This window comes from Fusarium keratoplasticum, chromosome 5 (genome assembly GCF_025433545.1).
Source record: "Fusarium keratoplasticum isolate Fu6.1 chromosome 5, whole genome shotgun sequence".
Classification (NCBI taxonomy): Eukaryota; Fungi; Ascomycota; class Sordariomycetes; order Hypocreales; family Nectriaceae; genus Fusarium; species Fusarium keratoplasticum.
The window spans coordinates 3119131-3138498 of record NC_070533.1 but is presented as its reverse complement, the minus strand read 5'-3'; the positions used below and the strand labels follow the sequence as shown (position 1 = coordinate 3138498).

Sequence of the window (19368 nt, the reverse complement as noted above, 5' to 3'; positions counted from 1 at the left end):
CGCATCATGAGCCCGTGGCTTGCCCGTTTCCCCTTGTGTCGTCACCAGATGTGATGATGTCACCATTTGGTGAGACAAGATGCGCACTTGAGAGACTGGCCGTTTCCGTTCCTCTTTTTGCTCCTTTTTGCGGGGTAAACTACAGATGGAGACGCTTCAAATGGGTGAAAATGCTCCGGATTTCCCCATAGTTCATTTCCCCCTGCCAACTTTTCCTGCTTCTTTTCTCCTGGTACCTGACGTTGACGACTTTTTCAAGATCGAGCAGTGGGGGAGGTTGGTGATGGATGAGGGGAATGGGCAACTCTTAGCGGGACCCAGCTCTTTGGGCGGGTGATGATGGTGTCACGGCGTCATTTTGTCCACTGCATTTTTTTTCCCCATTCATTCCCTCGGCTTTTGTCTTCCAAGGCAAAAGACATGCTCCTCCTTCCGAAAACAATCCCATCGTTTGCCGAAAGAGGGTGCGGCAGCAGCCGGGAGCTGTCAACCTTGTCCAGCTGGCTCTTGTCTGGTTTTCCAAGTTAAACATCCATGCCTGCTCAAAAGCTTGTTTTCCCGTGTCTGCTTTCAGAGATGTGAATCTTGCCAGCTGAAGAAAATTCCATGTTGGTCTTGTCCATATTCTGTCACTCGGCGATACTATCCAACAGTGTCTCACTCAAGGTCGCCTTCTCGGCCACATGGGAACAACACCAGACCCTGTCCTTGACGAGGGCGGTATATCCCATACACTCCATGTGTTTGTTGCAGTGACGGGTGATCGAGTTGGACATGACATGGTGGATGGACCCTGATTCTTTCATGGCATCTTAACTCCGTGCTAGGTGGCTTTTGGTGTCTTTTCATTGCATCACAAGACACACTCTCCAGCCTCACCCTTGACCAAAGAGTTGACCAACAGGAACTGACGCCTTCAGACAAGGGCGTTTCAGTCATTCAACCGCCTTCAAAAACGCTCATGTTTCACCCTGCACACCATCACCATCAGTCATTTTCACTCTCAAAACTCGGCATGATAAACAAGCCAGTGAGATTAACCTGGCTCAAACGCTAACTCGGTTCCCTCGAGAGCCACTGGATAATTCCTTCGCTCTTCGGTACATACATACCTACCTACCTACCTAGACACCTTCATGCCGCAAATGGCAGCTCAAAAAAACAAACTCCCATCCGTCTTTGTAAAGCTTTATCTGTACAGTACAACTGAGGGTGGCAGGGGCCTTGGCCTTGTCTAACACCAAGCCCTCTCCCCACCACCTCTCAATCCCCCACGTGCTCTGTCGCATCGCATCGCATCGCATCCATCGCACCTCTCAACTCCGTCCTAAAACCTTCAATCGCAAACCCATCATTAGTGTACTCCTATCTTTGAATAACTTTCCATATTTCATGCCATGTGCTGTCCGTCTTCGCCACCTCGGAGCGCAAGCAGCGCTCTCACGTCATGTACATATTGCAGTCCCTCCAGCAGAGGCACCAGATGCATCAGGTCTGTATCTGTCGGGTCGTTGATCCAGCCTTGGATCGGGATAGCATTGTCTGGTCCTCTTGTTAGCTCTCTGTTCTGCATAAATCCCAGCGTAGGTCTCCTCACCTTGGTGGAACAGATAGCTCAACGGACTATTGTCCAAGATCATCACGTTGCTCAGGTCAGACTCAACCGAGCTCAGGTCCTTGATGAACGCTCCTTGCCGGAAGGTGCAGTGCTGGCGGTAGTACCGTGCTGAGAAGAATTTCCTCTCCGTCTCCAGCCAGTCGATCACTGGATCTGCGTACTCCTGAACCGACGCCGTAAACACTACCAGGTTGTACCACTTGCACACCCGGCGCAGGAACTCGTCGCAGTATGGTCGCTTGTTGACCCAGTATAGTATCGGGTGCTGCGGCCCGATCGATGTCTGTCCACCAACCCCCACGTATGTCGTGTTCAGGCGCACCTCGACCATGTGTCCTGTGCTCATCCTGCCTCCTTTGGACATGCTGTGAATCAGTGTCTCGTCGAGGTCCAGAATCAGCGTCTTCTGCTGCTTCGTCGGCGCTTCGATGTTGAGATATGAAGGCTGCCGCCGAGGAATGAGAGGCCGAGGAGGTGCCGGTGTCCTGGGGTACTTGGTGAGAGCTGCGATGGGAGAGGTAGGAGACTTGAGGTGTGCCGAGAGATCGCCACTGCCCAAGTCGCTTGCCTTGGTGCGCGCGACGGCCGACTGCGTTTTCCTATGCTTCCGTTGCCTGAGCGCCTCGTCACTGTTGAGCTTGATTCGAATAGATTTCCGGCCGGGGTTGCCCTCCTCTGCGGGTTGCAGTGATTTGGACCGCGCGTGCCGTCCAAGGCTGCCCGATCGTGATCCATCCGATTCCGATTCCGATGAGAGTCCTGATGATGTTGTTGAAGATCCTGATACTGGCCTGGGCCGCGGCGCTAGCCTTCTAAATCCTGTAGTCCGCCCATGCTCCTCCTTTTCAGAACGAATCTCGGTCTCATCCATATCTTTCTTATGTCGAGTTCCTCTATGAAATCCAAAAAGCTTTCCGAATTGAGTCCATGGCGCAAAATTGCCGTCCTCGTCGTAAAAACAAGCGATGAGATATACACCTGGGGAGGCCAAGGTCGCGAGAACCCATCGGATAGATCCGATGATGCTCGAGGCGAGTCGGCGAGGGATTGAGTGCCACCACGAGCTTCGCTTGCTGACTTCGCCGGTATCTCCCAATAGGGGCGTGGCCTCACTGGCATAAGACTTTTCCGTACTGAACCGCGACTCGTCAAACGTATCTTGGGTGAAGGGGTCGACGTCGTGCCCGGATGGTCTATCGTCGGATTGGGCGTGGGAAGGATCGTCTTCGGAGGCAATGCCGATGCCAATGGAGCTTATACTATTGGATCGCGATTGGCCTGGGCTCGGAGGAGGCGACACGCGGGCCGTGATGATGTTCAAAGAGTTCATCCTCACGAGCTAAAACAGTCCATGGGGTAATGATGGGTCGTCCGAGAGGAGTCGAGAGAAGGGGGCGAGGCAGGGCGAGACAAGGCGAGGGATGGATGCGAGAAGTGAGTTGGAGAAATCGGCGGGTCGTCGGGGGATAAGGTGGATGCGCAACGCAAACGAGTCAATGTCGAAGAAAGAAGAGCTCGTTCGCTCTCGGACGGCAAGTGAAGAGAAAAACGAGTGTCAAGAAGGCATCGAATGCGAAAGGCGAAAAAGGGCGACGACGGCAAAAGCCCAAGGGGCGCAGGGCAGCTCCGCGATTGTGGTCAATTCTGCCAGGTGAATGCCATACACGGGGAGAGAGCAAAAGGAGGATGAAGAAGACAGACAGGCCGCAAGGACGTTAGAGATGGGAGGACAGATACAGTCCAGTCCAGTCCAGTGGCTGTTGGTAGCGCAAATGGTGACACTTGGTATCCGTACAGCGAGACACTGGCGCAGAGGCACTGACACTGATGAAAGACTCAAGGTTACGCCCAGGCCCAGGTATGGTAATGGTAAGGAGCCAAGGGAGCAGCGACGGGGACCTTTAGCTTGTTGGATTTGTGGCGTTGAGCGGACGAGAGCTCTGGAACCTTGTTGGTGGACCAGCAGCCAGAAAAAAAAGCAGCGCTAACTGGCAGCAAGTACCGTCTGGCTTCGCGGAAATCGGAAATCGCAAAGTAAAGGGCCAGGACAGGCTATCAACGGGTAGGGCGGCGGGGGGTGGAAGGGGGAAGGGATGGACTAGACTTGACGTTGGGGGGACTAGAAGAATAAGGGAGGCCACCTCGGGGCCGGGGGAGAGAAGAGAACAAGATCGGAGAATCCGTAAGAGAAGAGGGGAAGAAGTCGGGACAAAGGCCGCGCGCGCAAAGGAGAGAAGATGACACTGGAGCGATCAAAGGAGCGAGCAACCCAAAGCGAAGGGAGTGAGAGATCGAGCGCAGGTGGTTCGACGGATGATGGTTGAGGAATGGTTCACGTGTTGGGACTCAGGTGCCGAGATGCTGGGGGGCTGGGGGGCCAGAGTTGTTCTGGGGGGTGGTATTCCAGGCGTCTCTAGCAAGCGTTAGTGGACGATGACCGCTGGAGCAAGGCTACGAGATGCTGAGGCCCCTGCTGGTTGGCGGGTCCCCCTTGGATGCCGCGGCTCAGCGTTCACGTCTCTCGCCCGAGACCTTGATTCCCCCTGCTCAAAGCCCCGTGATGGTAGATTTCTGGCCTCTTTTTTCTTGTCTAGTGGGGCATCAAACTGCGGGCAAAGAGTTTCGACAGCAACCCGACGTAATTGCAGAATCTGGTGGGGCGTCCCCAACTGCCATGGGTTGCGAGCTTGGCCTGACCCTCTTTCACTCTGTCATTGGAAGGCCTTGACGATGCAGAGACCGGTGAGGGCAGTTGCTTCTTTGGGACGGAATAGCGCAGTGTGAGTTCCGCACAGCGTGGATCTATTCCTCCTTCGTTTTCGTATCAGCCCCCATCCCATCCCATCCAGACCGAAGCAAACAGCTTGCTTACCCGAGGATGCCGCTGTGCGTTTTGAGGTTGTCTGATGAGATTCTGCAGGTTGCCGGGAGGTTTTACCGTATCGGTTCAACGGCACATGGGAACTTCGGTGTGTTTGGAGGGCCGGGGGAAGAAATCCTGCAGGTTATACAAGTGGATAACTGGCTATCGAAATTATTCAACAAATGCCAAGCAAATAGCATCACAAGCTATTCTTCTCTGGCCAAGTCTTTGTTTCTTTCATCGTTGCCTTTTCACGTGGCCTGGAGATCCGGCCACAGGTCTCTCAGCCCTCGGTGGCAGGTAACCCGCTAATCTAGGGTTCATGGTGAAGCAGTTGAAATCTCAGATACTGGCGGGAGACATGGTGCTAAGCGAGAGCATTAGCAATTGAAACCCTTTCACTGGGTGGTCTTATCGAGAATGTCCATTCTTGGCACACTGAGCATGAATGACTGCTGGTTCGTGTATCATGCTTCAGGTTGACTCGAGCATTGACAGTCAGTCCTGAGGTGGCCAACTCATCCAGAGCTAGCGACAATGACAAGTCATCAAAGCAGTTTCATACATGAGCGGTGACACCCAATGATAGCAGTATACAAGATGCAATATCTCTCTAGAACGTGTCCTCTATCTCATATCTCCTCATGGTCCTGCTGATACTGCCTTCAACCCCAGTGACCTTTTTTGCCCTAAGATGCTCATCCATGTCCCTGTCTCTTTGTCGTCATGGCTTTCCACCACCTCGGGCGGACCCCACCGAGTGACAAGGCTGAAGGCGCCCCACACTTTTTCTCAGAGGCCGACAGCCTTGCGCAAAAAAAGGTCCGTGGGGGGAATTGATTGACTCACTCATACTCTGAAGCTGCACTGCACAGCTTTGCTCTGTTCAACAACGCCCAGTCTCGACTCGGAAGTAGCGCCGCATTCGACATCTAGTACTTCATAATTCGAGAAGTATCATCTAAGGCTTTGAAACAGTTGCAGAGCCTTTAAAGAGATTCACGACTTTCCTCGCCGTCGATACCCCTCCATCTTGTGTGCACCCCGCGAAGCAGACATCCCACACCACATCCCCAGCTCGCGCTAGCTGCAACACACTCCAGACGTTCCTCGACATGGCCCCTCACCCAACGGGCTTCGCGCCCGATCTCGAGAAATATCTCAAGTCTCTCAAGGGCCAGCCATTGGAGGCCTCGGTCGAGAGCCTCATTTCGTGAGCCATATCAGCATTCCATTGTGCCATTCGTTGCTAAACATTTGCGAACCGCATCAGACTCCTCAAGCGACGCCAGATCAAGGGCTCAGAGCCTTGCGCCGTTGCAACCGCCCATATCCTTCTCCAGGTCGTCGCCCGCTCGAAATGGTTCAACGTGGACGGTCTCATCGATAATGTGTCGAGGATCGGCCGCCGCCTCGTCGAGGCCCAGCCCAAGGAACTTGTCATTGCCAACATTGTGCGGCGAGTCCTAGGCCTTATCCGCGACGAAGCCGCCGAGGATAGAAACGAAGCAGCCTCCGAGACCCCCAGCGAGGCTCAGGCGACCCCGACCGACGCTGTCCCGAACCCAGACGCTCTGGCCCACCAGTGGCCTCCCTCGACATACGCGAAGCAAGATTCCGCCGGCGACTACATCTCCAACAGCGCCAAGCCTCCGCCCCCTCGACCTGGACCCTTGTCCTCCTACAGCTCCGTCAACGTTCCCAAGACCCTTTTCCACCTTCTCTCAGTTTCGTCGCCTAGCGATGCCGACCCTAATATCCAGGGATCACCCCTGGGTCTCTCTGGAGCGTCGACACCCTCATGGAAGGCTCCCACTGCCCAGATTCACTCTTTGAGATCCGAGGTCATTGACGGTATTGAGGAGATTAAGGATGAGATCAGCCAAGTCGATGACCAGATTGCGGCTTTGGCCGAAGTTCAGATTCACCCCGGAGACTACGTCCTCGTACACCAGCCTTCGCCAACTGTGGAACGCTTTATCCTGCGCGCAGCTCTTAAGCGTCGGTTTACAGTCCTCATTGCCACTGAGCCCCCCCGGAAAGAGACATCTGAGGTCCAGCACGCTTCATTTAGAAAGAAGCTCACATCTGCCGGGATTGCGGTCATCAACATCATGAACGGAGGGCTTATGGCGTACATGTCACGGGTGGACAAGGTGATTCTTGGTGCGAGGGCTGTTGTTGCCAACGGCGGTGTTGTCGCCGATGCAGGCGCTGCAGCAGTCGCTCGAGCAGCCAAGGAGCAGGGCAACGCCGTGATTGTTCTCAGCGGCGTGTACAAACTGAGCCCAGAGAACCCCTTCAACGAGGAGTCGTTGATTGAGTGGGGAGACTCGGCCAGCTTTGTCAACTTTGCGGATGGACCCATGGTGAGCGGCGTTGAGGTTCGGACAGCGGTAACTGAGCTGGTGCCCCCCGAGCTCATCGACACCTACATCACCAACCTGTAAGTTGCAAACAAAGTGATTGTTTCTATGATCGACGCTGACATAAAGACAGGGGCACACATTCAAGAGACCACCTGTCGGTCCTCATCGCGGACCATTACAAGCAGGAGGATGTCGACTTTCACCTGTGGAGCGGGTGATGGGTGCATGTGCAGTTGAAAAAGAAGAATGTGTAAAAAGTTGATTGCGATCTATGTCTCGGCGTTTGAGCGAGGTTCATGATGATGCGTGAATGGGTGAAATGGAAACGAAGCGAGGTAATCGAGAGTGCCTCGAATGTGATGATTTGATACCTACTCGATCGACGCCAGGGTCTTTTCAGCCCTGCCATATGTCAATTTGGGCATAAGATGGCGTGGAACGAAGCATGACGACTGTTGGGAGATGAAGCGTCGTCCCCAAGTCCCCAGACGGTTTAGTAGACCAACCACTAACAGATCAACAAAGTAAACCACGACATGCCACGAAAGACAATACGCAAAATAGAGGCCAACAGGCATGGCAAGGCATCCTCTAGGGCTGATTTACTCATCACCGCCTCGGCAAGCCGGCAGCTAGTTGGCGGCCTGGCTCTCGGCCGCGTCAGCAGCGAGCGGTGATTGGACGGGGCCCTCTACTAGGAGTCATAGGGCTGGAGGGGGATGCGAATGCGACTTGCGTAACCCCTGCAACTGCCTCAGACCAACTGATGGGATTATTGAACCAGTCAGGGATCTCGTGCTCGTGCGTGCTTCTCGGATATCCGAGCTGCGGTTAAAGAAAAAGGTGCAGCGCCATATTCAAGGTTAAATCAAACAATGATGCCACCTCGGCCGAGGCAGCCATTTCAACGCCTATGGATATCGGGTAGCGTCTGACCCGACTTCTTATATCATTGGCCCGCCCCTGCAACAGCAGAGAATCTCCCTCCTTCACACCACAACACACTCACACGCACGCCAGCATCATGGCAGCTCCATCATCGACATCAAACATGGCCTCTAATCCTCAAGTCGCCGTCGATCACGACGATGACGCTCCACCACCGCCTTACTCAGAGACCGACATTTACTCCACCACTTCTGGGCCGCCCCGATCGCCACTCTCGGCGTCCGGCCCCGCTCATCCCGGCGACGACGCCGCATCCCGGATATCCTCCACCTCCACCACCGACCCTGTGATCTTTACTCCTCCGCTCACACCAAACACCGCCAACCCCAGCACACCTACTCAGCAGCACATCCAGGTGCCTCCTTCACCGAGCGCTGCTCTCTACTTTGAAGGCCGCGACGTTCCTATCTCTACTCCACGCCCGGCGCCCAGGCTGTACACTGTTGCCGTCAAGCCCAGCTCGGTTCCTGAAGATCTACCCTACCCACTGGATTGGGCTCCTCTCTACGACATTACGCACCAAGATTGGGCGACGTTTGTCAACTATCTTCTCCCCGACCATGCTTCTGTGACGAATGAGGCCATTCTCGGCGAGAAGGGCAAGGGAATTGACGAGGGCTCCGACATCAAATCGGAAAAGCAGACCGCTGATTCAAATGACGCCATTCGCAAACGGGCAGAAGTCGAGGCAACCGTGCAGCAATGGAACGACGGCTTCTTTGCACCCAGGAACGTAAGAGTGCAACTTCAGGCTGAAGAGCAGCCTCATATGCCAGGAGGCTGGGATACGGCATTCGACGGTCCCTCAGCGCCAGCAGAAGCGGGCCCTTCCAGTCAAAGAGAAGCCGGCCCGTCAAACCAAGCCGGACCTAGACCGGCATGGGGAAACGGATGGATGGGATCGTGGGGCGGTCTCAAGGTCGGCAACGACAGTATCCGGTGGAAGGACAGCATCGTCGCCGACAGCAACGGCCTGCGGATCGGAAACTTGGTCATGGACGGTAATGGAATCCGCATGAACGGTCGAGATCCGGGACCGCCCTTTGGACGCGGAGAACCCAGCCGTGGCTTCTGCCCGCCGGGACAGCGAGGAAGGACGCGGTCTCGTGGTGATGGGCCTCCTTTCGGACATGGCCATCCCTATTTTCATCCCGGCAGCTTCGACGCCAATGGAACTCCTCTCTACCCTGGCCAGCCTGAACAGCGCAAATCACGCTCCCGATCTTCCTCTTCCTCTTCATCCTCGTCATCTTGCTCCTCCAACAGCTCCGGTTCTATCGGCTCTCTCCCAGACTATGACGACGTGAAGGACCAGCAACTGCCCCTCTACCTCGCCCGTCTCGAGGAATGGGTAGCCCGCCCAGGGGAGATGCGTACCAAGGCAGACGTGAAGCAGCTCAAGGCCGAGCTCAAGGCTTCCAAGACCAACGCCGTGGACCCCAACCTCGACCGCAAGGTACTCAAGGCCCAGGTCAAGGCTCTGTCGCAGCAATGGCGCACGCTGAAGCGGCAGCAGAAGAAGGAGCGCAGGGAAAGGAGGAGAGACCTTAAGAAGAGAAGGAGAGCAGAGAAGCGGGAGAGGAGGCAGCAGAAGAGAGAAATGAAGAGAGCCCAGAAGGAACACCGAAGAGGTCACGCCGGTCCACCACCAGTCCCTCATGCCCCCCATATGCCCCCCATGCCCGCTGTCCCGGGAGTCAGCGTGCCGCCGCCTTTCGGTGGCCCTGCTTGCTCGCCCTGGGGTAGACCGTCAAGAGGCGGTCGTGGATGCCATGGAGGCCCAGGCCGGGGTGGCTTCTTTGGAGGTCCAGGTCCTTGGGGCAGGGGGTGTCAAAGAGGATGGGGTCACGATGGTCCTCTCGGCGGCAACGGACCACTTGGTCCCAACGGTCCCCTCGGCCCCAATGGACCCCTAGGTCCTCATGGGCCTCTGGGTCCGAACGGTCCTCTAGGTGCAAATGGACCCCTAGGTCCCACCGGACCACTGGGCCCCGGTGGGATCTTTGGTGGTCGCCGGTCAGTTGACTCCCGAGGTGGTCCGTTTCCCGGGGCCTGGCCAGAAGAGTCCAGTCAAGATGGCGACATCCCACCGCCAGGCATCGCCTCTGCGGCAAAATACAAGACAGCCGCGGGGCTCGAGACGGAGATAGAGGCTAAACTGAAGGACCTCGAGAGCAGGGACGTGACCGAGGGTGAGCGTCGGGCGCTGCAGAAGGAGATTGAGGCGTTGACGGAAAAGTTGGACAATGTTAGGCTTGAGGCGGACGAGGCGTACGCGCGAGAGCTGGCTCAGAATGTTGAGCATTGAGCTGTTGATGTGGATGGGGGGTGATATCAGAGCCAGACTGGATATTTTTTATCGTCTATGCCATGTAGGATAGTTACCACTTACGATATAATGTATACAACGCCCATGAGCGTGAATGATACCATGAATATCATATCATCAAATGTTTTTCCCCGTTCATCATTGTGCTTCACCCGGATCACACAACTTTTGTCTATCCCTCTATATGTACAATACATCCCCCTCTTTAACCTCTTAGTGCTTCGACTCGTCCTTTTCCACCAACGCACCAACGCCCAGTCCCCTCCCCACAGCGACCTTGATCTTCTTCTTCTTCTTGTCGGCCTCGGGGTCTCGGCCGACCTCGCCCACGGCTTCACCCTCGTCGTCGTGCTCGTCCTCGGCGGCCTCGTCGACCTGGGCCTTGATGTCGTCGAGGTCGAGGCGCATGCAAAAGGCATCCTCGCCGTCGGCGTAGTACTTGGACTCTGTCTTTTCGTTCTTGAAGCCCAGGGTGTCCTCGTAGAGGTGGCGGGCCGCGGCGTTGGAGACGCGGACGTGGAGGGAGACGTACTTGGCCTGGAATGTCTCGACCATAGCGAGCTCTGGGGAAGGTCAGTGGTTTGTACATGTTGTTTCCGGGAGTGGTTGCTTACGGCTCTGTCGCATCAGCTTCTCCGCAATACCCAACCGTCGGTGTGTGCGCATGACGCTCAGGCTGGTGATGTGGCCGTGCTGGACGCCGTCGGTGGGCTCCTCCTCCATCTTCGCGAGGACATAGCCGACGATCTTGGGGTACTCGTAGGGGTTCTTCTTGGGGCGCGAGACGTCGACGGCGACGTAGCTGAGCTGGGGCCACGAGAGGGCGTGGTAGAGGTAGTACTTGAGGAAGTAGTTCTCGGGGAGGTTCTCGAGGTTGGCGTGCTGGATGAGGGGGAGGTCCGCACTGGTGAGGACGCGGATATCCATGGCTGCGGCTGTAGAGAGGAGTCTAGGTGTGTGAAGTAGTGCCTGTCGGTGTACAAGGGTTCGTCTGCTCGATGATGAATGAGGCTCAACGGAGCTTGGCCCACCTCATGGATTCAATGATTGATTGATTGACCGGCCTCCGTGTCTCTCAATCGCGGGTCCAATTTTTGCGGTGCCCCTCCCTCTCCCTCCATCGGAGGTCGGCATCCAACCCCGCCGAAGTATAGGCGGCCCCCCGCCATAACAACAACCGACACACGCTACACCACAGCGGGGTCACCCACTGCCTCATCTCCACTGAAACCTCCCAGCTTCACTGGAGCGCGTTTACACTCAGTGACCACCTGACCCCCAAAGAGGAAATTACCTCTCCTGGACCAAGCAGCAGCAGCCGCACCTCTCAAGACCGACACCTAACCAGCCACGGGATGACAATTCCGGCCCCGGGAGAGGATATCTCGTGCTAGACCGTCATTGGCGCGCAAGAAGTAAAACGTTGGCAGGTGGGGGGAAGTTGTGGTTTCGCCGGTGACTTTTTACGCTTCGGCTTCGCTTTTCATGGCCGCGGGGTCCCTTTTTTCTCGTCAAGAGTGAGGCGGCGGGGCGTCATGAGGAGGATGGCATGGGATGTGAGGAGGTATAAAGATGGAGCATGCGCCTGGTAGTTTGTCTGTCTGTTGAATAGACGGTTCTTGGTGTTACTTGGTTGTACTCAATTCCTCTTGTGCTTGTCTGACCTTCAACACCATCTCACACATCGTCACAATGGCTCTCCCTCTTGTTGGCAAGCTCGCTGTCGTCACTGGCGCCTCCCGAGGTACTTACACACTCAATTGACATCTCTCCATGCCCAGCTAACCACTGACCACTCCCAGGCATCGGTCTGGCCATCTCCAAGGCTCTCGCCGCCCGCGGCGCAAACCTCGTCCTCGCTTACACTTCTGCCAACTCTGCCGCTTCCACAGCCAGCCTGGCCGCCGAGCTGTCCTCCAAGCACTCCATCAAGGCCGTGCCCATCCAGGCCGACCTCGGCACCACCACCGGCCCCGCCAGCCTCGTCTCGCAGGCCGCGGAGGCCTTCAGCCCTCTCCGCATCGACATCCTCGTCAACAACGCTGGTGTCGCCCTCAACGACAAGATCCCCGACATCAAGCCCCAGGACTTCACCACCAGCTTCAATGTCAACGTCATGGGTCCCCTGCTGCTCGTCCAGGCTGCTCAACCCTACCTCCCCAACGACCGCTCCGGCCGCATCATCAACCTCAGCAGTGTGAGCTCCAGCCTGGGTTTCGTCGGACAGAGCGTCTACGGCGGTACCAAGGCGGCTCTCGAGGCCATGACAAAAACCTGGGCTCGCGAGCTCAGCGAGAACTGCACCGTCAACGCCATCAACCCCGGCCCCGTCCGCTCCGAGATGTACTCGCGCAACTCGGAAGAGTTCAAGCAACTCATCAAGCCCTTCATCCAGAACGCCCCTCTCATGGCTGTGCGTCCTGGTGTCGACGACCCTGCCATCGTCGAGGAGGCTAAGACGACGGGTGGCCGTGCTGGTGAGGCTGAGGAGATTGCTGGAGTCGTTGCCATGCTTGCTGGTCCCGAGAGTTCGTGGATCACTGGCCAGGTCATCTGTGCCAACGGCGGCATGATCTTTGGTATGCAATAGACGGATGGATTCATGAGCATAGAGCGCAGGGCGTTGGATCACGGATGGTTTCAATAGAGGGTAGCTTTTGCATCAAAACATTCAAATTGGCAAACATTGAACATGACAAACCTAATTGGCAATAAGTGAGCGTTTCTCTTCCTGTTGCATCTTGTGTGCTTCATTGTTGGTAAGTGATGAGTGACGATTGTTAGTAAATGCCCCGCCATTAGTAGCGGGCGGTGACGCAAATTCTGCCACCCTCACTCAACTCACTCACTTCACTTACAAATCCACAACCCCAAGAGTCATCAGCTCAGCATTAATCACAATGGAGACTAGAAACGACACGTCCGACCCCTTCGAGGACGTCCTCAACCTCGAGGAGCGCTTCTACTCAGAAGGCTACCAACTAGGCCTCAAGGATGGCATCAAAGCGGGCCGCATCGAAGGCCGGTCCTTTGGCATGGAGAAGGGATTCGAAAAGTTCCTCGAGAGCGGCCGCCTAGCAGGAAAGGCTGTCGTTTGGGCAAACCGCATGCCACCGAAAGACGGATCTAGCTCGGCCTGCACGTTACCACCACTGCCGAGGAATGCAAGGCTAGAAAAGAACGTCAACACCTTGTACGCTCTCGTCGAGCCAGACACACTCTCGACGGAAAACTCGGATGATGCGGTTCAAGACTTTGACGACCGTATCAAGAGGGCGCAGGGAAAGGCCAAGATTGTTGAACGAATGGCAGGTGGTGGTGGGAGGGAGTCGTCCGGACCATCTTCAACGCCATAGACATTGTCGACCAATAAACAGGAACCGGAGTTTGGACTGGCGGGAATCTGAGAGCCTGGATACACTAAAAGCAGGGAGTTTGGGATGATCGAGCATGAAAAAGGAAATCATCTGCATTGTCAATGGAAATTTCTATACCCTTCACTACCTCGTAATTGTATACACAGCATCTTCCTTCGCTTCTAATTTACTTGAACGACCTGCAAGGGTACCTGCACACAGTTAGCTCATCCGTCCATCAATTTCCCAGTTTCATGACCTACCCCTCGCCGTACGAAGTGTCCGTCACCTCGTACTTGTGGACATCCCAAGCTCCAGAAGAAAGGCTCTGGCCGCTGGGCAGCGGCGGCAGGCCGTTCACAAACACATCCTTGGTGGCCTCGCCGGGCGCCACCTTACCAAGGGCCTGAGCAAGGCCGGTCTGGGACTCCTCCTTGACGGCAACGAGCTGCTTCTCGCCCGCCTCGCCGATGAGCTCGACCTTGGGGGCAGCAGCGCTGCCGACGGTGAGGAGCTGGGCGAACTGGGATTGGTTGACGACGCTGAGCTGGGGGTAGTTGCGTCGCGAGTCTCGCTTCCAGTAGGGGTTGTCGGCGATGTCGCCCGCGGGCAGCGTCACGGGGTCGTCGTACTCGAGAGGAGGGTTGGCGCCGGGGGGAGGGTTACGGAAGTGAGGGTTGAGAGGGACACCGTTGGATCGTTCGGGGTCGATGGCGAAGAATCGTCGGAGAACCTCCCACACGCCCGTCGACTGGACGGTTTGCTTCTGTAGCTGGGTGTTAGCACCTTTCCATGATCCGAGAGGCAATTCGATCCGGCCAAGTTCGGCCAGCTCTCAGGGAACCATTGCGAGGCATTGAGTCGCAGACATCGGGTCTGGTGCGTACCTTGGCGATGCTGACCAGGCCACCGGCAGCTTTAGCGGCCGCTTGAGACGACATGATGGCAGAGAGGCTGGTGAAGGTCGTCGTTGAGGTTCGGGTGATGGTTCAATTCCCAAGTTGAAATGGCGTCGTGATTATTGGCCCGTTGCTGGCGGGTCCGGTTCAGCCGAGACTCTACCGAGCCCGAACAAAGCTGCCTACCCTGTATCACGATCCTGACATGAAGGGGCAATTGGGACGTCAAGGGAGAATTAAAGTCTCTGTAAGCATGTATTTTTGTGGTTTTGTATTATTAGCTATGGATTTCCCGGGTTGTGGTGAAATACGTTTTGAGTGCAGGTGTCGCATCTTGGAGTGCCAAAAACATTCAACTTGGCCACGCCTGGTCTAATTCACCTGATGTGAGTGCGGGTGGTTATGAACTACATGGCCTGAGGCTGAAGAAGAAAACAAATAGATCAATAGACGCATCTAAAATGCTGAAATCTAGAAATCAAAGCTGGGCTAGCTTGGACAAAGATGGACACTATCCTACCTGCGCGATGCCCGAACTGGAGAATCACCAGCTCGCTAGGCATAGAGAACATATATCCAAAGCTTCCATTAGCATACATAACATACCTGTCGAGCAAATAAGTGCATGGAACACAGAGATGATAGCATCACAACGCAGTGTATGTGGCCATGGTCTCCGTGCCCAAATAGACAGACTCCATGGACCAAGCACAAGCACACAATCTCACGGGTATGGCCGAAGTGTCATCGTCGACATGTCCAGCTCACACTCTATATACCATTGCGGTCTATTAATCCTTCATGACACTGCTAACAAAGATACCCGTACAAAACAAAAACCCAGAACAATCCCTTCCTGTTGCTCCTTGCTACCAAGTCCAGCCAGCCTTACGCAGTGTATCATCAAGCTCAACCTAAGCACCCAGCTCCTCAACGAGCTTCTTCACTCTGTCGACGGTGCCCTGGGGGCTTCCAGGCTCGGCAACGAGCACCTTACCCTCCTTGTCAATGACAAAGACACCGCGCTGGGTGCCTTTGGGGACCTTCTTGAGGCCGATGGCACCGATGAGCGTCGCCTTGGGGTCGCATAGCAGAGGGTAGGGGAGCTTCTGCTTGTCCTTGAAGGTCGTGTTGGCCTTGGGAGAGTCGGTGCTGAGACCGTAGATGGCCAGGCCGCCTGCTGTGAGGGGCTCATACGAGTCGCGGAAGAAGCAGACCTGCTTTGTGCCTGTGATGGAGGATTAGTAAACTGCGTGAACAATGTCAGATACGTGGGCGATGTCAACTTACATCCTGGAGTAGAAGCCTTAGGGTAGGTGAAGAGGACGACGCCAGCCTTGCTCTCATCGACGAGCGCCTTCAGAGTTGTCTTTTCGCCGTCGTTGGTCTCAATCTCGCCGCCGAAGCCATCAAGGTCAACGACATCGCCAACCTCGGCCTTGTCGCTCTTCTTCTTGGTCTCCTTAGGTTCCTCGGCCTTCTCCTCAGTCTTCTCTTCTTCCTTTTCCTCTTCAACCTTCTCCTCTTCCTTCTTCTCTTCCTCCTCCTTGGCGGGCTCCTCCTCGACCTTGGCCTTGGCAGGTCTGCCTCTCTTGCCGGGGGCCTTTGCGGGAGCGGCCTTCACCTTGGTAGCAGCGGCCTTGCCGGTCTTTGCAGCCGGCGTCCTCTTCTTCGCGGGCGCGGGCGGCGGCGCAGGAGGCTCGCGGGCCTTGCGCTTGCGGAGCTCAACGGGCATGGCTGCAGAAGTTTGTTTTTGCGCGTATGCGATGCGGCCGCGAATGCGACAAGAGGAACTGAGCAGAGCTAGGTCCGCCTAAATAAGATAGTGTATCTGCTGGCGAAAAATCGCCGCGTAGTTTCTGATGCGCGTAGAGATGAGAGGAAGAGATGAAGAGGGCAAAAGGGGTCAAAACAAGAAGAGGTTGGGCGCCTTGGGGGGGGAAGGGTCTGGCCTGGGTCGCGCGCTGCCCGTCGCAGTCGCATTTGGGCATGCGAACAGCGCCTGCCTCCCCCATGTCTCGGCCTACAGCCAATCAGGGTTGTCCATGGCAACTCAAGCTCCCGGGAGCTTGGACCAAACGCTGTTCGGCAGCGGAAAGGCGCACGGGCCAACGTCCCTTGGTCGCTTAGATAATGGGCGATTGCGCGATTGTGTGGGGAGAACCGATAGATGGGATTAATCAGCGGCTCGAGGTGTCGCGTGCATCAATTGAAGGTATGCAGGTATGCCGCATAAGCCGAACAACCCGGTCGAAAGGCTTGGCGAGAATCACCAGTTTAGGCGAGATGTTGACTGACAACTTACAACTCCCGAGGCCTGTAACAAAGATGATAAACCCTCGAGTAAGTTCTATTGTTATTCTTTTATATTTTTGCAAAACAAATTTTACGTCTTATTTATGCTAACATTTTCCCGTCTTTAGAAGCTAATGGCCCCGGCCGCCGCCTTTACCATGGCCTGCGTGCTGTTCGTGTGAGTGAGAAAAGTGGCGTGTTCAGGAGTGAAGTTATTCCAACATCTCAAATCTTGCAATTCGCAATTGGCCTCGAACCTGGCTATGAGAATTGGATGTTGAAGTGTCTTTGACTCAAGCTCCTTCCTTCTTATGAGTTGTAAACTTGTCCATAAAGCTAACACTGGGATCTTCACTTAACAGATACACTCGCTCCTCCATCCACTCTGCCCGAGAACAAGCAGTACGTCTTCTCACTGACTATTGTGCACCCTGTTACTGACATCCTGTCCAAAGAGACATACGAGACTCCCAGCAAATGGTGAACGCCAATCAAGAGGCGAACGCCCATCATAGTGATCAACCCGGCATGGAAACAATTACAACATAGACATTGGCGTATGGAAAGCGATTGAAGCAGTGTTTTTTTTTGTTCATTCAAGATATCAAAACATCAGTACTAAAAAAACGCTATTGGTCATGTTTAACATTTCCGCGTCTACTGTCAGGCTGCACTTGTAACCAAACAAACTCCTCTTACATGCTCGCCATGCATCCTCGACGTCAACAGGTCCGCCCGTGCAGCTCAATGAGACAATAACCTCTCGAAACAAGACGGAAAGGGTTTGTGCAACCATGTGCGCGTGCGCGTGTATCTCTGTGTGTATGCGAGCGCCAATCATCCATAGGAACCAAGCCGCCACCAAAACGTCCACTTGTGAACCAGAATATGTCTATACCGTACCGACAGCCGACCAAGGGTATCTCAGCCTTGCCCCAATCCTCTCTCATGGACCTATATGAACGGCCCTTCTTAAATATTTCCGCCTCCTGTAAATACTTGCAGTTTCTTTCATAAGCCGGATCCTAAGACACCATCTATGGCTCTGTCCTCGAATCTAGCAGAAGATGCCGTGCCTCGGCTCTCGTCTTGAGAAGTTCACTCATGACAGTTTCATATGTCAACAAGGTAACCGTTGCTGCTGGTACGGCACGCATCATGTTGGTCCCCAACCCTGCGTAAAAGGCCCGCCAACCTTCTTCTCGCAAGATGGTCTGGAACGTGTGGATAACACCCTGGTACTTGGGCGGTTGAGCCTGAGTGCGTGGCACCCTGGGACTCGTAGTTGTCACCCCCATGCCCTGTACGAACTCCTCCCCGGCGAGTGGACGTCGTTGCGTTTGTAATCGGGTTCGGATGACTTCATGGGGATATGTTGCACTGCTGGCGACGATCTTGGATAGGATCGAGGCTGACAATATTCCGACAACGTTCGCCTTTTCGCCTTCGGCTGACTCGCCCATGCTATGTCCAGTGAATTTGGTCTTGAGGTATTCATATGTCGGGAACTGAACAGCGACATGTGACAAGCCGAGGAGAGCCGGTGTTAGACCCGAGTAGAAGGAAATGATACCCTCCGACGTGTACATCTTGCGGGCGGCATCTATTGTTGACCGATAATGCCAATCGTGCAGAGTCGGTCGAGATGTCGGCGTGCTGCCTGCTTTCGGATAAAGGGAAGTGTGATCATGGCTGTGACGGACACTGCTCTGTGACATGAGCCGAGTCTTGATGACCCATATGGGGTTTGTGACGATGGTGCTGCTGGCTCCAGCCGTTATCGACGAGCATAGATTGACGAGATGGCTGTTGTCTGTTGGACAAAAGTGAAGTTAGCATGTGAATCAGCCTCATGCAGTATCTGTGCCGACATACCATAGTGTTGGGATAACCACCCCTTGCTCTTGTTGTAGACGGTAAAGTACACAGCCCATGTAGGCAGATATCCCATGACAATCGGCCCAAGACCACGGTAGAGACCTCGAATTCCCTCTTCCCGCCATATGACCTTTGCCGAACCAATCAACCCATTGTACAGCTTCGGATGGCCGACATGCCGTCCTCTGTTAAGTGCGGCATATCCTCCCTGGGCCTGCAGCTTGGTCTTGATGACGTCGAGGGGGCAAGTGACGATGCCCGAGGTGAAGCCTCCCACCGCACCCGAGATGGCGTTGAATTGCGAGTCGGAGGCGTTGAGAGCCCATCGGTGCAGCGGGGTCACTCTCGCGGAGGAGTGCATTGGAGCGTCGGAGGCGGCCGGGAAACTGTAGGAGGATGCAGCATACTCTGATGACGGCGACCGAGAGGCTTGCGAGGTTGCCTGGTCGTGAGAAGACATCCCACTCGTCTCTGGATGTCGCCCGCCGTCTTTTGCCGCTCGATCGTCGCGCGATGATCTCACCCGGTGGACGTGACCGAGGATTGGAGGTCGGATCTCTCGGTGGTTGACAGTCGTCGCTTAGCCAATGCTGTCGATGGCCGTGATCGTCTTCACTCGACTCCAAGTTTCGTCGACCTCTTTTTTTTCTTCCTTCACCTGGACCGGGAGCGGGCGCCCGTCGTGGGCGACGAAAGCGATGCCGTTCGGGGCCGGGAACCGAGCGCTTCCCAACCAAGATGAAGATGACCCTCTCTCACCCTCGTGATTCCCCGATCCGATTCCGCCCTCGAAAAACGAACCCGTCCGGTGCG

At 55.3% G+C, this 19368-nt stretch overlaps 9 protein-coding genes across 9 annotated transcripts; 4 read left to right on the top strand and 5 right to left on the bottom strand.

Moving 5' to 3' along the window:
• Positions 1-1390: 1390 nt before the first annotated feature.
• Positions 1391-2948, bottom strand: NCS57_00760400 (FCP1-like proteiny domain-containing protein; the record flags this gene model as incomplete). The annotated part of the gene is made up of 2 exons (XM_053057447.1): positions 1391-1542; positions 1598-2948. 2 exons carry the CDS (start codon positions 2946-2948, stop codon positions 1391-1393), a joined length of 1503 nt encoding a protein of 500 aa, XP_052913642.1.
• A 2648-nt stretch (positions 2949-5596) lies between these two features.
• NCS57_00760300 (uncharacterized protein) lies at positions 5597-7068 on the top strand (the record flags this gene model as incomplete). The annotated part of the gene is made up of 3 exons (XM_053057446.1): positions 5597-5694; positions 5755-6927; positions 6981-7068. 3 exons carry the CDS (start codon positions 5597-5599, stop codon positions 7066-7068), a joined length of 1359 nt encoding a protein of 452 aa, XP_052913641.1.
• Positions 7069-7901: 833 nt separating this feature from the next.
• On the top strand, positions 7902-10106 carry NCS57_00760200 (uncharacterized protein; the record flags this gene model as incomplete). The annotated part of the gene is made up of 1 exon (XM_053057445.1): positions 7902-10106. One exon carries the CDS (start codon positions 7902-7904, stop codon positions 10104-10106), a length of 2205 nt encoding a protein of 734 aa, XP_052913640.1.
• Positions 10107-10340: 234 nt separating this feature from the next.
• Positions 10341-11054, bottom strand: NCS57_00760100 (N-terminal acetyltransferase A complex catalytic subunit ard1; the record flags this gene model as incomplete). The annotated part of the gene is made up of 2 exons (XM_053057444.1): positions 10341-10690; positions 10742-11054. 2 exons carry the CDS (start codon positions 11052-11054, stop codon positions 10341-10343), a joined length of 663 nt encoding a protein of 220 aa, XP_052913639.1.
• Positions 11055-11819: 765 nt separating this feature from the next.
• Positions 11820-12717, top strand: NCS57_00760000 (Yae1-N domain-containing protein; the record flags this gene model as incomplete). Its single annotated transcript, XM_053057443.1, has 2 exons — positions 11820-11871; positions 11930-12717. The coding sequence occupies 2 exons, from the start codon at positions 11820-11822 to the stop codon at positions 12715-12717; spliced, it is 840 nt and encodes a 279-aa protein (XP_052913638.1).
• Positions 12718-13027: 310 nt separating this feature from the next.
• On the top strand, positions 13028-13483 carry NCS57_00759900 (Yae1-N domain-containing protein; the record flags this gene model as incomplete). Its single annotated transcript, XM_053057442.1, has 1 exon — positions 13028-13483. The coding sequence occupies one exon, from the start codon at positions 13028-13030 to the stop codon at positions 13481-13483; it is 456 nt and encodes a 151-aa protein (XP_052913637.1).
• Positions 13484-13670: 187 nt separating this feature from the next.
• On the bottom strand, positions 13671-14424 carry NCS57_00759800 (NADH-ubiquinone oxidoreductase 21.3 kDa subunit; the record flags this gene model as incomplete). The annotated part of the gene is made up of 3 exons (XM_053057441.1): positions 13671-13695; positions 13747-14249; positions 14371-14424. The coding sequence occupies 3 exons, from the start codon at positions 14422-14424 to the stop codon at positions 13671-13673; spliced, it is 582 nt and encodes a 193-aa protein (XP_052913636.1).
• Positions 14425-15296: 872 nt separating this feature from the next.
• Positions 15297-16117, bottom strand: NCS57_00759700 (Thioredoxin domain-containing protein; the record flags this gene model as incomplete). Its single annotated transcript, XM_053057440.1, has 2 exons — positions 15297-15610; positions 15673-16117. The coding sequence occupies 2 exons, from the start codon at positions 16115-16117 to the stop codon at positions 15297-15299; spliced, it is 759 nt and encodes a 252-aa protein (XP_052913635.1).
• Positions 16118-17714: 1597 nt separating this feature from the next.
• Positions 17715-19015, bottom strand: NCS57_00759600 (uncharacterized protein; the record flags this gene model as incomplete). The annotated part of the gene is made up of 2 exons (XM_053057439.1): positions 17715-18490; positions 18553-19015. The coding sequence occupies 2 exons, from the start codon at positions 19013-19015 to the stop codon at positions 17715-17717; spliced, it is 1239 nt and encodes a 412-aa protein (XP_052913634.1).
• Between the last annotated feature and the right edge of the window lie 353 nt (positions 19016-19368).